The 15,653-nt window shown below is 37.0% G+C and overlaps 2 protein-coding genes across 19 annotated transcripts in view; both read right to left on the bottom strand.

Moving 5' to 3' along the window:
• Positions 1-264: 264 nt before the first annotated feature.
• On the bottom strand, positions 265-3,189 carry LOC122839027 (cytochrome b-c1 complex subunit 10-like). Of its 2 annotated transcripts, none has more exons than XM_044130175.1 (3): positions 3,029-3,189; positions 1,576-1,700; positions 265-465 (listed from the first exon to the last, which is right to left on the bottom strand). In XM_044130175.1, exons 1-2 carry the CDS (start codon positions 3,088-3,090, stop codon positions 1,580-1,582), a joined length of 183 nt encoding a protein of 60 aa, XP_043986110.1. In that variant the 5' UTR covers positions 3,091-3,189; the 3' UTR covers positions 265-465; positions 1,576-1,579. The 2 variants fall into 2 exon arrangements, with proteins under 2 accessions (XP_043986110.1, XP_043986109.1); XM_044130174.1 differs by having other exon boundaries at positions 1,567-1,700; positions 3,029-3,179.
• Positions 3,190-5,526: 2,337 nt separating this feature from the next.
• Positions 5,527-15,653, bottom strand: part of tcf3b (transcription factor 3b) — a 35,333-nt gene continuing 25,206 nt past the window's right edge. For 2 of the 17 annotated variants that reach the window (XM_044130193.1, XM_044130186.1), the window contains 13 exons: positions 13,983-14,082; positions 13,794-13,894; positions 13,479-13,572; positions 13,320-13,378; positions 13,153-13,228; positions 12,976-13,037; positions 11,727-11,924; positions 11,092-11,200; positions 10,817-10,964; positions 10,482-10,535; positions 9,179-9,414; positions 8,938-9,089; positions 5,527-7,881 (listed from right to left, as the gene is read on the bottom strand). In XM_044130193.1, coding sequence (XP_043986128.1) covers positions 8,944-9,089; positions 9,179-9,414; positions 10,482-10,535; positions 10,817-10,964; positions 11,092-11,200; positions 11,727-11,924; positions 12,976-13,037; positions 13,153-13,228; positions 13,320-13,378; positions 13,479-13,572; positions 13,794-13,894; positions 13,983-14,082 — 1,383 coding nt within the window. In that variant the 3' untranslated portion in view covers positions 5,527-7,881; positions 8,938-8,943. Of the gene's footprint in view, positions 9,090-9,178; positions 9,418-10,481; positions 10,536-10,816; positions 10,965-11,091; positions 11,204-11,726; positions 11,925-12,975; positions 13,038-13,152; positions 13,229-13,319; positions 13,379-13,478; positions 13,573-13,793; positions 13,895-13,982; positions 14,083-15,653 lie in introns of all 17 variants that reach the window. The other 15 variants (XM_044130180.1, XM_044130191.1, XM_044130177.1 and 12 more) reach the window with 13 other exon arrangements.

Genomic DNA, 15,653 nt, shown 5'->3' on the forward strand with positions numbered 1-15,653 from the left:
CTAAAAGTTGCAGGGCAGTGGCCCTCCAGGATTGGAGTTTGAGAGCTGTAGCTCAATGTCTGGTCCTCCAGCAGTAATACTCCAGCTATTGTCGTTTATTTTGTACACATTTTAACAGGCGTTGAAAGCTACAGGTGTAATTCCCCCCCTTAAGTTCATTACAATGTTTTCTGTAGTTTGTAAAGTTCCGTAAATGCACTTAAGATGTTTATATATGGAAGATTTTTGTCACAATAATAATATTAATAACTAAGAAGACAAAAGTTTTAAGCAAAACCATTTTAATAGTTGAAAGTTACAAGATATCTTGGAAATATAAGGATGAATTAAGAATTTATTCACATTTTACAACAATAGATCAAAAAGAAGCATTTTTACAGAGTGCATCATGTAGCCTGCAGAGACCAGCCATCCTACTTCAACTAGCTGCTAAAGAAGTCCAGCCTTGTGCCCAGAGTCCTGTTCCTGTAAGCAGATACAAGGCTTATAAAGTAAAACACACATCTGTTTGATTGGGTCAAAAGCACTGAACTATCCAACTCAGGGAAACATGATTATGAAGCTGATAATTTCAGTTCAGACATTGGTATATTTATAAAACCATTCCACCTCTACAGTCATTACTTTAAAAAAGAAACAAAGTCCAGTGGTGTCTAAATGATTAAATTAGTCTATTACAGAAAGTACTAAAGCACAGAAAGCATATTCAAAATAAAATAAATATTAAAATAATTTATTACATGGGTTTCCTAATTTCGAAAAATAAAACCAAACAGCATAAAACAAAATATACAAAAATATACAGATTTTATGTAGGTGTTGGCCAGCCTATATCAAGTTTTTTTTTTTTTTTTATAAAGTTGCTGCTTCAAAACTGCCTCTTTTTTAAATTAAAATCCCTTTGATTATATACCCCCCAAAAAAAGTGCTGTAGACTTTTCTCCTGCTGCATGAAAGAGTGCAGGACTGTCCCGTCCCCATCTGTTGCTGTGCACAGTTGGTAAGAAGGCTCCTGCATAATTTTCCTTATTTACAACAAAGTCCAAATGGGACAATATTAAGCACAGTAGGCACTTGAAAACTACCACTACATTTTTTTGTCCATCCTTCTTTTGGTCTGTGTAAATATAAAGAAAATATTCCAACTCTTTGATTGTAATAATCAACTGCAGCAGGGATAATTTATCTTCTGTTTCAAATAAAAAAAACAATTAATTTGCATTATAGATTTTTATAATTTTATGTAAATATAAACTAGTAAAAAAACATCCCCTGGTTCTACGTTTGCTTCGCACAGAGAAGTCTGGACCTTCGGCTTGGTGACGGTGTGGACACTTCTGAAGTTTTGAATTTAACTAAATTAAAACTTCAGGTGTTAGATGTACGCAAAGTTGCAGCAATATAAAATGAGCACAGAAGCTTGTGTTCAGCTAAGGTACCCAGCATGCCCTGCGTTCAACATGAGCTGGCCAGGCTGGATTAAAATTTATAAACACTATGCTTGAAATTCACAGGTAATTCATAAGGAGAAACAAACTGCATTGGATACAAGGACAAAAGACTCACATCCTGCACCTCTTTATTCGTCCTTCTTAAACTTCCCATTAATATATGGCACATAGTCCAGAATTAACCGCCAGTCGGTGAAGTGAATGACTGCCACGCCACCAACCGTTCCCCAGGCAACCATATTTGGTACCCTAGAGATGGAGGAAGACACAAGGACTTCTAAAAAGGACACATTTAACTGTAAAATACAACACATGAATCAACAACACCTCCTATTAATGTACTGTGGTCGTGCTGCAGCACAATGAACTCGATAACAAGAATGACTTATATGTCATAATAAAAGTTTAAAAGAAGTGTTTTAAAAGTTGAAAAGTAGTGGCTTTCAATAAAAAAAGCATTATCTACTTTTGCCAGACATACTTAAACCTGTGACTCTGTTGGCAAAATGAGTAAATGAATTTTGATGTCAAATAGATGTCAGTAAATCAGGGGTGCGCCAACTGCAGTTGTCTGCCTGATCACAAATTACTAATTTTTGAAAAGCCTTTAAGAATGTAATTCAACAAATGCCGCTCTCTGGGAATAAGTCAAAACTACAGTAGTCCAATGGGTTGACAGAGAGACACGCTTTATCACTCCACTCCACTGATCTAGAGTGCAATGTGCTTCTTCTTCATGGACTTGGTTGCAGATGTTTGCCCATGAAAACCTATTCTAAGCGACGTTTGAGCTAATATGAAGGCATGAACATGAAGTCTCTGCAGAAATGTAGTGATCAACACTTGGTCAGGACTTATTCTGATGTTAAAACTGTTGAGCAGCTTGTGTCAAGTTGTAATGCTGCATTTATTTATTTATTTATTTATTTATTTATTTATTTATTTTACCAACATCCATTATGCAAACGATCTTACAAATTTGGAGCTCCAGTTTCTGTGATGATTTCAAGCTATCATTAGATCAGTATTACTGAGTAATAATATTGTTTCTAATAGTTATTTAATCCAAAAAGGGGTTTGTCATCTTAAAATGTTTACTGATTTTCATTGTATATTTTCACTAAGTTGGCACAAAATTACTGACCGACTTGAAACTCAATTGTAGCTTCTATGATCTTTACTTAATCTAAAATCCTTTTTATTGCTCTTTGAATAGGCATCATCTAATGTAGCAAGTAACTGTACAAAAAGAACTACCAGATTTTAAATGGGAATTTTTTTATACTTAACAAGTGAACTATAAATAGGGACAACAATCAATGTTGGACTTATGAGCTTAGCAATAGTTAACTTAAAATAAGCCTTTGAGAGTAGAATCACCCAGAGTCCTCATATGGCTAACAACATACCTCATAGACTTAAAAGTTAATAATTAACTGCGTCGTGAAGCAGGTTTAATTCATACCCAATCTAAGCAAAGTCAGTTAGACGGGTCACACAGGACACAGGGTCAACTACCGCGAAAAATTGACCTTAATTATCTTCAACATTCAGCCTGTATACATATAGTGACTTACCATGTCCTCAGAATTGAGACATATTTGGCACCAATAAATTTATGTAGTATTTTCTGAACCATTCTGACTTTTTTCTCGAAAACTAATCACAACATGAGTGGCCGAACGTTGTAGTGATGGTTTTGAAGGACCTGTTCCAAGCTGCCCCTTCTAATGCCTGATTATAAAACACAAAAACAAATACAAAGCATTCAGAAAATTCTTAATCAGGTTTTCGCTCAGGACCAATTGTGGACGCCAAACATTTAATGTCTTTCCAGCTGTCATCCAACTAGCATCTTTTTCTTTTCTTTGGAGTATTTGATGGCTATGAAAAAAATGACACCCCATTTCTTAAGGATTGGTGTAACAAAACAATTTCTTAAAAATTATAAAATAAAAAACAAAATACATGAATAGAGCTCCATACTATAAAGTACACTATCTTCAGTTAAAACAAATCTCCAAATGGCTATTCAGGAATTTTACAGCTTAAGGCAGAAATCTATGTAGCAATTTGGTGGTGCTACTTCTGCTTTAAGCCAGCAATTTAAACAGTTCATGTAAGGAGGCTAATTTCCAGTCCTGTTCCTTCAGACGTTCTTGTACAGACAAAAGGTTGGAGCATTGTTCTCGGCTTCCTTCATCTTCTGCAGGGCTTTCTTGAGCCACATTGCATGCATCTCCACTCATCAATCCACTCAAACTGAAGATGCTCAATTGTTTCTGTAAATTTTGATTATGGCTTGTAGCCAATGAAATCTGGTTTGTCAGAAATTTTATTTTTAATACAAAGGTACCACAGACCCCTCTATAATGAGAAAATTCCACAAAAGTACATTTATAAAGGAACTGGTTGTACCCAAGCACGTTACTGGAAAACTGAGTGGAAGAAAAAACTAGCAGAAAACTGTATACAAGCATCAGGGACAACCACGGCCTTGGAAGGATTGTGAAGCCCATTTTAGGATGGGGGAGACTCTCAAGGTGTAGATTATATCTAGTCAGTCCTTCTAAGAGCCATAACACAGATATCCAGTACATTGATTACAACTGTACCATTCCTTCTGTTAAGTTCCACTGTTTTATAATTTGCAAAGTCCTATCTGGAAATTTTAGAGCACTTAATGCTTTCATCGGCTGGCGAGCTTTATGGAAATGACTTAACTTTCAAGCAGGATTTGGTAGCTGCCTACACTGCTAAGCACCGATACCCGATTTGAGAATCTATGAGAGGAGATGATAATCATCAAACCAAAACAGTGAAGATGAACTGAAAGCCACTATTAAAGCAACCTGGAGTTTAACACTTGGAGCCAAAGACTGATAAACTTTACGTGATATACACCACAGGAACATACATTTCAGTAGGTAGACATTCTGCATTAAAGTTGTTTTTCATTTATCCTCTGATATAGGAGAAACAAAAAGTCACACTAACCAAAATTAAGAATTAAATTCTTGAAATGTTACACTCCAATGAATATATACATGCAGATGAGATTCTGTTGAATTATTCAAATCAATTAACCACTATATTGTAATTTGAGATTTACCTGTACAGTTCTCCCAAATGTATCTGATTGGCAATTAAAACAAATTCATTTTCCGAACTACAATAAATTCTTTTATTAAAAAGACTCCTTTTATTTTTTTATGTATACAATATTCAAAAGCCAGACATTGTAAAAGGTATAATCTGTTGTTAAAAATGGCACATTTATTGCTACATTAATGTAATATACAGGACAAATCTCTATTTGTATGTAAATAAAAGAGTGATCGAGTCAGAAAGAAGTCAACACTGTCCTCAACCCAGAATTACAAACTCTGTAAATGTATTTAACACTCATTGGTCGCGTCCCTTTATAGTTCAGCTAAATAATGTCATTAAAAACCTGATAATGTTTTGCTTGATATAAAATCAGTGTTTGTTATTGTTGAGAGAAGTCAAAAATTTACAAGTTTCTGAAGAAATGAGTGAAATTTGTGCCACTACAAAATTTAGGCGTTGTCATTTAGAGACAAATATAAACCACATTTAGACATTTTTCTTTGAAAAAATTTCAGATATCCAGTACACCTACTGATCTTGTGAAAATTAATCTGATATATATATTTATATATATATATAAAAAAAAAAATCTCAATGTCAAAGTCACACAAAAAACCCCCGGACAATTAAGCTCAGGTCTGATAACGATAACTACTGATTACACATATTGAAAGCCACTGCAAACAAGTTATAAAATACTCCTATTCAGATGATTCAGCTAATGCAGGAACAAAAACTCCCTCCCTACATCGAAGCAACACACCTGAAACATGTCTATGCAGATAATAGATCAGAGGATGATGCAGTCTTTTTTTTTTCTTTTTTTTTTTTGACCTTGTCATGCGAATTGTGTAATTACAGGGTACCTATTAACCTGGACCAGTGACCTTAATGGAAAACAGCAGGTTGGACAATGTAATCCAGTTGAACAGACAGCAGAGAAAAAGAAATAAACTAAACAAGATCTGCTTAACATTTATTTATTTAACTAGGTACACTGAAAGAAAATCTCTTTATACCATTTAAACTTCTTCCTCAAAAATTGAAAAAAAGCATTTGGAGAAAAGGGACGATGGGGGAGGGGGGAATGAACAAGTACCTCTTTAATCTCCAAGATAAATGAAATGATATGGTACACAACATAAAACTGTCTTAAATGGAAAAAAAATACAAGTTCAGGCACTGATAAGGCATCACTCTCCCATCGTGACATCTTAAGTCTTGAGAATGAAAAGGCCACACTATTGATTTGTATATGTCTTTTTCTTCATATTTTTTTTTCCTTTTTTTTTGTAGAAATGAAACACACAAAATGTCCTACCTCCCACTTGTGATTACATGTTGGTAAAAAAGAAAGAAATAATTAACATGACATGGGAATAACATCACAATAACACTGTTTTGTTCTCAATAATATCCATTACCTTACACCCAAATCCAGACATCTGCCTTTAGACACAGACTTACTTGGTTTAAGGGCAGACATTAAAAAAAAAAGAAAAGTGAAAAGAAATTACAATGTGCTAACAAAACCCAGAAACAACTTTGAAAATGAAGGCAAATCCACATTTAGCATGGTAGCTACATTCAAAAACCAGTTGCATAATTACTGTTGGAGACAAGAAAAAAGAAAAGAAATCCCTTCTGATGTTTTGTCACATGACTGTGGCACAAACTCTGTCCAGATATGCCCAAATGGAAAAGAAGGCATTCAACTTAGTAGTTATTGATGTGTCTTTGAACTAAAACTGGGACAATAAAAGGATCAACGAACACGTTCGTTGATCATCTGTCGATCCTTTTCCTTGGACCCCAGTTTAAATTCAAATTAAAATTTGAACATCATTTAAATGTTAAATATCCCCTTATACAGCTCATCTACAATACACTCTAAACTTCAAACTAATATTGCCATTTATGTAAAAAATCTACAATGTATAGACTAACAAAAAATATATATTTTTATATATATTTACTTTTGAAAAATGAAACAGAATAATGTATGAAGTGAATTTACAGGTCACACTTCTCTCAGTAAGAAAGGGGAGAACACGCCGACGGTCGGGAGGAAGGTGAAGGGTTCGTAATTCAGCGGGAATGCTCGTTTAGGAATTACACAAAAGGCTCGTCTGCTTCGACTGAGAGAAGAAGAAAAAAAATCCCTCCTGGATTTGTTTGCCTTTTAAAGTACATGAATAAAAGGGCAGGGGAAAAAAAAGAAAAAAAAAAACTCGAGTCCGCTGGCAACGTCAGTAAACCATGTCGAGGATGGAGCAGCACAAAAAGTGGTGCTGGTCGCTCACTGATGATTTTGATGGCTTTAATACAAGACTTTCAGGGACTGAAATGTGACGCAGGTCAAGCCTAAATCTGTACAACTGTGCTTCGTCTCGTCCGTGTATGTTTTACAACACAAAGCAGGACAAAAACCTGAATGCGTGACTTGAGGGCTTGCTGGAGAAACGTGAGAACGCCTGGTCAACAAAAGCGGAAGAACTGTTTTTTTGTTTTGTTTCGTTGACCGGCTCTTTCACTTGGACAAATCATAACTTTCTAGGAAGAAGTCTTTGATTCCAAGCCTCCAGATGCCTTGCGGGGGGGAGGGGCTGAGACCACGTCTGGTTGGAGTTCCCATCTTTCAGGTAAGCTGCACTTGAAATGTCAAAAACATGGGGGCCGACACTCCGCCACTTTCCACGCGCTCGTGGAAAAAGTCACTGAATTTTGACAGTTCAACTCCAGCTGTGAGTTACATAACATATGTAAGACTGTACCATCACGCTGGGAATGACATACATTTAAAAAAATAACTGCTCATACACATAAGCAATCCCTCACAAATGTTCCTCACATGTAAAGCAATTTGCCTTAATGTCAAATAGAAAACATGTAACAATTAGGCACAAATCTTTGATTTAATTTGTGTTTGTATAGGTCTCCTTTTTATTCCTCCACCAGAGCACCTCTTGGCAGTGTGTGTAGTCCCAAAGTGTTGAAAGGACAAAAAGTACTCTGGCGTTCAATTATCGAGTTGGAAACCAAAAAAGAAAATAAAAATATTACATGTATAAAACAAACCAAAACTAAAAAAAAAAAAAAAAGTTCTTCACATTTGAGCTTGTAGTCATGGCTGGGAGTGCGAAAAACAGATTGTGTCAGTTTTGGCAGTATGCATGTGAGTGTGTCAATGTGCATCTTGAAACTCGAACGGACAATACACGGACATGTCCACATATATACACGCACACACACACTGAGAATAATGGGTGGAAGAAATCTGTTAAGGCCACATCCTCTGAGAGCCAGGAAAACACCAGATCTGTAAAGCAACAAAAAACCCAAACACATTAAAAAGCTGGAAAGATGCATTCAAAAAAACTAAGCAAAACAACTTTTGCTATTTCTTTTTAGCACAATTCATATAAGCATTTTGGATAAGCTGCAGCTGCCTAAGTGATGCTTTACAAAGAACTGTTTATGCTCTATTGTAATAAACTAAACTATTGAACATATATGTCATTGATATCAGATGTAGAAGCAACACTATATGTGAGAGAGACATCACTATATAATGGAGATTTTCGAAAATAATTTAGAGCTGACATTTAAAATGGCCATTCATGCTTCGTTTTAATTTTCAGAATAACTAGCATTTAGCAAGATTTAGCATAAATATCCAAGTGTGTGTTCCCTACAGAATGTAGACACTTATCTTAATGGTGACATTTCCAGGAGACTGCAAACATTCCCACACTCAGTATGTCACATCACATGGAGAGGTTCAAAGTTTCATCCAACAGAACAGAATAGAGTGACTCTATTATAGTCACACTTCCTGCTTCAGGTAAATTTCCTCCTTCACTAAAGGGACAGACTGAAGATCGGTGGGTCAGCAGCCTTTTCCTTTTTAAAATGCTTTTTACTTTCTTAGCTTAAGTTTTAAAAACTCCCTTGATACAAAAATTAGAAAATCAAGTGCTCTTCCTGCAGTAACAATTTAACACTGAAGAGGATTGTGGTTAAGCATGTCACATTTACTGTTTGGAAAAGAGAAAAATAAAGCAATTGTAGTCAGAAGCCAATTTTGCTGCACATCTTTACCATCTGCAGCTCATATTTTCTGCTTGACAGTAATTTTCTTTTGCAGTTCTATTTAAGAATGGTGTTTATAAGAATTGTTCACAAAGACAGCTCTTTAAAAAAGCATATTATTGCAACATTTGTTAACAAGGATAACGGAATAATTTCATGGAGTTGTGTAGATGAAGTGTCTTCCTGCACTCTGATCCTTATGAAATTCAAAGCATACAACCGAGGATCAAACATTTACAGTAACCAGCTTTTTTTCTTTCTTTTTTTTTTTTTGAAAACCCACCTGGAGTTACATGTGGCCAACTGGATTGTGTCCATCTCCTCCCATGCTTGGGTGGCCTCCTGGGAGCTGCATGGGTGCCTCCCCCACCACCCCGGATACCTTCTCCTCCTCACGCCTTTTTAAACAGGCCGCCTTGGGATTAAGGTTGCGCTCTGACGAAGGGAAAGCAGAAATGCGCCTCGCAATGAAGTACTCAACCGGTCACCGGCGGCTCATGAACACGTCGCTTCTAAGAACTCACCTCTGACTTGTTGTTCTAAATTGAGGATGACATTGACCGCTTGATGGAGAATGAGGAGTTTGGTCTGAGGTTTGTCGTGGCTGAGGTGCAGCTGGCACATCCTCCCGAGCTCCTTGAAAGCCTCGTTGATGTCCCGCACTCTGAGACGCTCCCGGGCGTTGTTGGCCACTCGCCGTTCCCTCTCCCGCTCCATCTTCACCTCAGGGGGAACGTCCTCGTCGTCCTCATTGTCCTGACTGCTAAAAAAAAAAAAAATTGAAACGGAGCGGTGATGCTTGTTGATGTAGCACACAGAAGTCTCACACACACACAAATATTCGGCTAAAATCTTATTTTTACCATCTGCTGTTATCTAAAAGACTATTTTATTGTAACTGGCAGGAAATTAACAGTGTTCAGGTAGTTACAAACATGATTTGACACATTAATAGATTTGCTAAACGTAAAATAACTTTATCCTTTGCTAACCTTTGGAAAATGCCCTACATTGCAGTCAGACATGCCTGTGAAAATAATTATATAAATGGCAAATATTATGTGCTTTAGATTGAGTGAACCAGTATACAACTAGCAAGTTCCCTCCCAATACAATATTTTGTCAACAATTAAGCTGTGGCAAGAAGCTCTTGGTTATGCAAGTTAAAGGTGAAGAGGATGGTAGAAACATAAGTTCCCTTCAGTGTGTGCTTCAGCCCATTAAAATGTAGAAAAATACTCTAAAACTATACAAGAATAGTTTTTAAGCCTTTTAGAGTAAAAGCAGGTCCTGGTCCTTTCCCTGCTTGAACAGCAAGGATAGTCAAAACACCACTGGAAACATGCAGAACGGGCAATTTTAATAGGCAATTATAATAAGAGCTTGATTGCTTTTCCAATGATAATTGAGAAGTCCATTAACAGTTTCCTATCAGACACATTCATATATTTTCTTAGATGAAAATCTATGAATCATTTGGTTGCATCACAAAAAAATAACAATTAAAAAACATTGTAAATAAAGGAGCCATCCACAAAGCATAACTTCCAGGTTAGGAGAACCACTTTGATAAATTCACAGTGGTTCATATTTTGTGATATGTGTGCACTGGCTATAGTCGCAAAAAAATCCATGTTAACGATATGTTTTTGTGATGTATAATTTACGTATCCACCTGTTTTTTTTAACCAATTATATCATTTCTGTGAAAAAAAATGTGGAAACTGCTTTTATAATTTTAAACACCAAGTGTAATAGCATTTCTTGGAGAGTTGATTTCTAAGAACCCAAAACACTAAAAGTTGATCCTCTGTTGGAGAAACTTACTCATCTTTCTGGTCTGATAGGCCAGAGAGCATCTGGAGGGTCAACGCCTCCTTTCTGAAAACGTGACATGAAGGGAGGGGAGGGGAGGTTGACAGTGTTAAAACACCTAGCATAGCCTGAACAATCAGCAGGAAACACAGGAAGGGTTAATTAACCCTTAGATAACTTCAATTTGGAGTTGCAACAGAAACTTAGAAGCATCACATCACTTTCTCTGTGCCATCATATTTAGTTGATGGGAAACGTTCTTCTACTGTTCCATAAAACACGTGCATTGCAAGAGAATAATAGACATTGCTAACTAAATGTTCTAAAGAAGCCAAATTCAAGGTTACCTTGTTCGATTACGTGCTGCCTTGGAGTCCTTCTTTTCCTCCTCCGACTTGTCTGCAATAGATGAGTTTTCATCATCCTCTTTGTCTTCTCTTTTGATGTCTGAGCTGCTGGAAGAGTGAGCTGACCGGGCCAAACCTCCAGGGAGACCTAAAGACAAGCATACAAATACTTACTAGCCATATTCGAGAAGCTTGGTTCCCAAAAAAAAAAAGAAGATACGTGACGACAGTTTTTCAGAGTTTTATGTAAAAACAAAATTAACAGTTTATCTCACTAGTGAAGCCTTCTGGTTGGCCAACGGATGGCGTGGGTCCGGTGGCATGATGGCCATGCAAGAGGGTGCTGCTGGGAGGAAGTCCTGTGGGCTCCTCATGCTTCCCTCCCTGCTGATCAAAGTGGAGCATATTCATGTCAATCTATTAAAAATTAGCTAGAGTGCTTTGGTAATTTTTTATGGGGGAGTAAATCATACATTTAAATTTAATTGAACAAGTTATATTGTAAGACAATTGTATCACTTCTTACAATATAATCTTTGGCCAGCAGATGGCAACGAAGACGACGTGCTAAACTCTCTTCTTTCCTCTTCAAATGGTATTCAAAACAATAATGCACAATTTTTAACACAATAGAATGGAAAGCTAATTAAATTGAATACATAATTTATTGCTTAGTATAAAGTATTTTTTAGGATTTCTATGTAAATTGTTGCAATGAGACTGTTTAAAAACCGAACCATTAGTAAATCTTAAAAGGAACACTGTCGTCTCAGAAGCATCTAAACTACTGAACTTTTACTCGATCCTCTATGAGAGTACACTCATTTCTAGCAGAGATGTTTTGGTCGATGTAATCCTTTTAAAAGCTGAAAACATTAAAGACAGAACAAATAGAGGAAAAATGACTCACCAAAGCAGGATGTCTGTTGCTGAGAGCAAGGCTGGCATTGGGGAACGCTGGGGAAAGGCCTCCAAGGCCCCCATTGTGCACCGAGGACAGCAGGTTGTGCATGTCAGAGTGAGCGCCTTCTAACGCTGGGCTCTGGCCCACAGCATGACTACGCAGCACATGGATGGCCTCTTCCAAGCGGTCCTCCATTTTATTCTGCTGCACAAGTTCATGAAATGTGACCATTAGCATAACAGAACTATAACAACATGATCTAAGAAAAGTTACAAGTTCACATTCATAGTTTTCTCATATCGCTACAAAATTACATTTGTCATTCAAAAAAAAACAATTTAAAAAAAAGGTTCATATTTTGATCAAAAAGAATTACCATAGTTTATTATAGATAACTCTAACATCATCTTCATTCAGTATAAATACTTTTTTTTTTTAAACAGTGAATAAAGTTAATTAAATAGCATTTTACTAAACATGTTGTTCACTCCAATTGTTCAGTTTCTTAGCACTGTTGCTGTTTTCCAGCCAGACAAAATTTAACCATTTCTTCAGCAGGAGGTTGCTTCAGCATCTTACATTTCAAATCTTCATCTCATTTTCTTTTCCAATATGCTTAAAAATAAACTAAGTTGAAAAAGCTTTTACAGAAGTAAGATTTCATTCAAGTGTCACAAATCAGAAAACAAAACAAGGCTGAAGTTGTTTTCCAGTTCGGATCTGCAATACCTAGACATGTCGCACCAGAACCGGCTTTATCTTAGACTAAATAGGTAGTATTGAAAGCAAAGTGTTTAGTTTACAATGTAAACTGTTTAACACTGAGAACAGACCTATTATAAGAAGCTCAAGTCCAGTTTTTTTTTTTTTCCCCTCCAGGGGGTCTTTTGTGGGCTGTAGTGTCCCTTATATGACAGTAGGCAGACAGGAAAGGGGGAAGGAGAGCGGGGAAGAGATGTGGCAAATGTCGGTCGGGTCCGGGAATTGAACCCGCGACAGCTGCGTCGAGGACTTAAGGCCTCCAAATGTGGGTCGCGCTATCCCCTACGTCACCACAGCACGCCCTCAAGGTCCAGTTTTAAACCAAAACCTAAAGTGCATTTTTCTGCGGCTTCCTGATGCCAAAAGCATCAGGTCTTGCATATAACACATGTAGCATCTACCTAAAACCCTCTAACAGAGCCTGATATCATAACCTCATGACCCTTTAATGCTTTAAAATAACTTGGTGAAGTAGAGAAAGATGTCAACTTACCAGTGTGTGTGGTTGCCCTTCATAGTTGGGTGTGGTTGGTCTTTGCCACTGAGACTGAGCTCCTGCAGAGATAATGTCCAATCATGTTAAGAGTCAGTTCTTTAATGTAAACACCAGATGGAGCTGCAGACACATTTTTTCTGATCATATCTATTGCAAATGATGGTTGAGGTTTACCTGGGATGGCCTGGGGAGATCCAGGAGTGGAAGGAGCCGAAGAGAAATTATTACTGTTGTGGTCCGATGGGTAAATCTGAAAGGTATAGTCGATATAAATCAGAATTTGAAATATCTAGTCAGCATGAACTTATTGAAAACAGAACAAAAGGAAAGAAGAAACGTACAGAAGCAAGAGCTTTTCCAATCTCATCTCCTGAACTGCTTGCTGTTGTGCCTCGGGTGGCTGCAGAGAAAATGAATAGATGAATAAATAAGAACAAACTAACAGTTGTAGCCTTTCAACAAATCAGCTGAAGATGCTGTCCAGAAACTTGGATGCTTACCCATAATGCCTTCTCCATTGATGGTGGATGTGTGGTTGTAGGTGGTGGGGGCAGAGTGGAAGCCATTGACTTCGCTGCCAGGCAGAGAATAGTTCTGTTGGATCAGAGACAGAGAGTGAAGCTTCAAAAAAAGTACAGTAAAGTACAAAATAAATAACTGAATAATACACCGCATTGTAAAGGTTACTTTTAAAGAAAACAAAAAATATTGCAAATGTAAATATTAAGACTTTAAAATAAAGTATGATCAAATTTCTTTTTAAGGGACAATAGGTGAAATTTGAAAGCTTGAGGAATAATGAAGCACAAACCCACCATTCTGTCTTGTGGGTTGATAGCTGGGAAGGAGCCTGGCTGTCCAATGTGAGGAGAGTTACCCAACATCCCAGAATAGCCAGAAGATGACCAGGGGTCTTCTGAGGAACGGGAAATAATATTTGAAAGTTTATATTAAAAATGAACAGAAGTCAACATTACACAAGACGTTGTATCTTGAAACATTACCTTGCATGTAGAAAGTGCCGGGATAGACAGCGCCGGGTTTGGCACCAGGATACCCTCCATTGTCCCTGGCAAACTCATCTCCGGATGTAGAAGCATAAACCTAAAACAAACAAGCATGCAAGTTTTTTTCTTGTTTTTTTTTTTTTTAATAAAGCAAACGGCTTTAAAAAAAATTAACTACACAGTGTCAACACATTAAAAAGGGAGCCGCTGGTAAATCCTGGTTTTTATTTTTGTGTGTGCCACCATAGGTTTGGCCTCCACTTAAGAATTAAAACTTACCAATGAATTCAAGTGTTAGAAAATTAAAACGGCAAATATTTCCAGTTTCTCATGTTGAGTGCTTTTGAAGCATACCAGAGTTTAATCCATAAAGCACAGTAACTCAACGCCATCCCTTTTACATCTGATGCTGCACACTGCTAGCCAGCTGGCAGCCTGACAGAGGCTACACATTTTCCTCAGAAGAAAGACAAATTTATCTGTTGGGAAACATTTGCAGCTGCACCAAACAAGCTGGTATGCAGAGGAAACTAAAACATCTTTCACAAATCACTTAAAGGCAGCTTTTAAAGGCCTGATTGTTTTGCTTTTATTGTTGTTGAAAGAACCAAGTTGGCAAGAGAGGTTAAACTTAACCGACTGCTATTACAACTCATGTAGGGGTGAGCCATTTTCCAGGCTCAAGGGTGTCGTGTTGCGATTAGAGAGGGTTGGTGCGACCAGCCGGCAGGTAGAATTACAGCAAAAAAACACACCAAAACCCAGGTGGATTGCTGCTTCACGCAGATTATTCAGCAGATCGCTCTGACGTCGTCGAGACAGACCAGGTCGCTGAACTCAGAACTGAACTTTAAAGGTGTCAAACACCAAAGATGGGTTTTATCTATAATAATAATTATTATTATTAATATTCAATTAGTATCAAAAGCTTAGTTCTCTATCATTACAATTATGCATATTATTTCTGTATGTTCAAATAACAAAAAATATTCACAATAAATCAATGAAGATAACTGGGAACAAAATCAGATAACAGTGGGACTTAAGAAAAAATAAATTTATTTCTATTGCACCTTTCAATTTTTTACTTTTAAAAACTAGCTTTCTTTAAGTATGTATTATTTAGGAATTTGTCTTGCTTAAATTTTAAGGATTGTTAACCCAATGTCATTAGAATGGGTGAAGTTAAATTAATGTGGGCGTCAGCATCGTGTCTCCACATTTATCACAGACAGAGCTTTAATCTGGTCAAACAATAAGTGGGAAGATCTAGGACAATTTGTCTAAACTTAGACAGTACTCAGTAGCTTTGTTTCTTTTTGGCTCATCAGCTTCTCATGCATAGCACTTGTGCTGCTTTCTGATCCTTAAGACTACATTAGCCGCTGAGAACTTTTATAACCTGTTTTATTAGGGGGTAAGCAGACACCGCATCCACCAGCTTTATTTTGAAATCGAAGCGCAGACAGAGCCGGCCAACGACTGGACCCCAACCTGTTGCCACACACAGGCTGCAGGCATGGGACTTTAAGAACACACCGATTTGGATGCAAATAGTATGCCAAAGTAGAAATTTTTAAAAATCATAAACGTTATGTTTCAACTAAAATTATGCTGTTGACCATGTAAATTTCTTGAATGATGTCAGACACTTGGATGGCTCTCTTC

The sequence above is a fragment of the Gambusia affinis genome, linkage group LG10, assembly GCF_019740435.1.
Source record: "Gambusia affinis linkage group LG10, SWU_Gaff_1.0, whole genome shotgun sequence".
Taxonomy (NCBI): Eukaryota; Metazoa; Chordata; class Actinopteri; order Cyprinodontiformes; family Poeciliidae; genus Gambusia; species Gambusia affinis.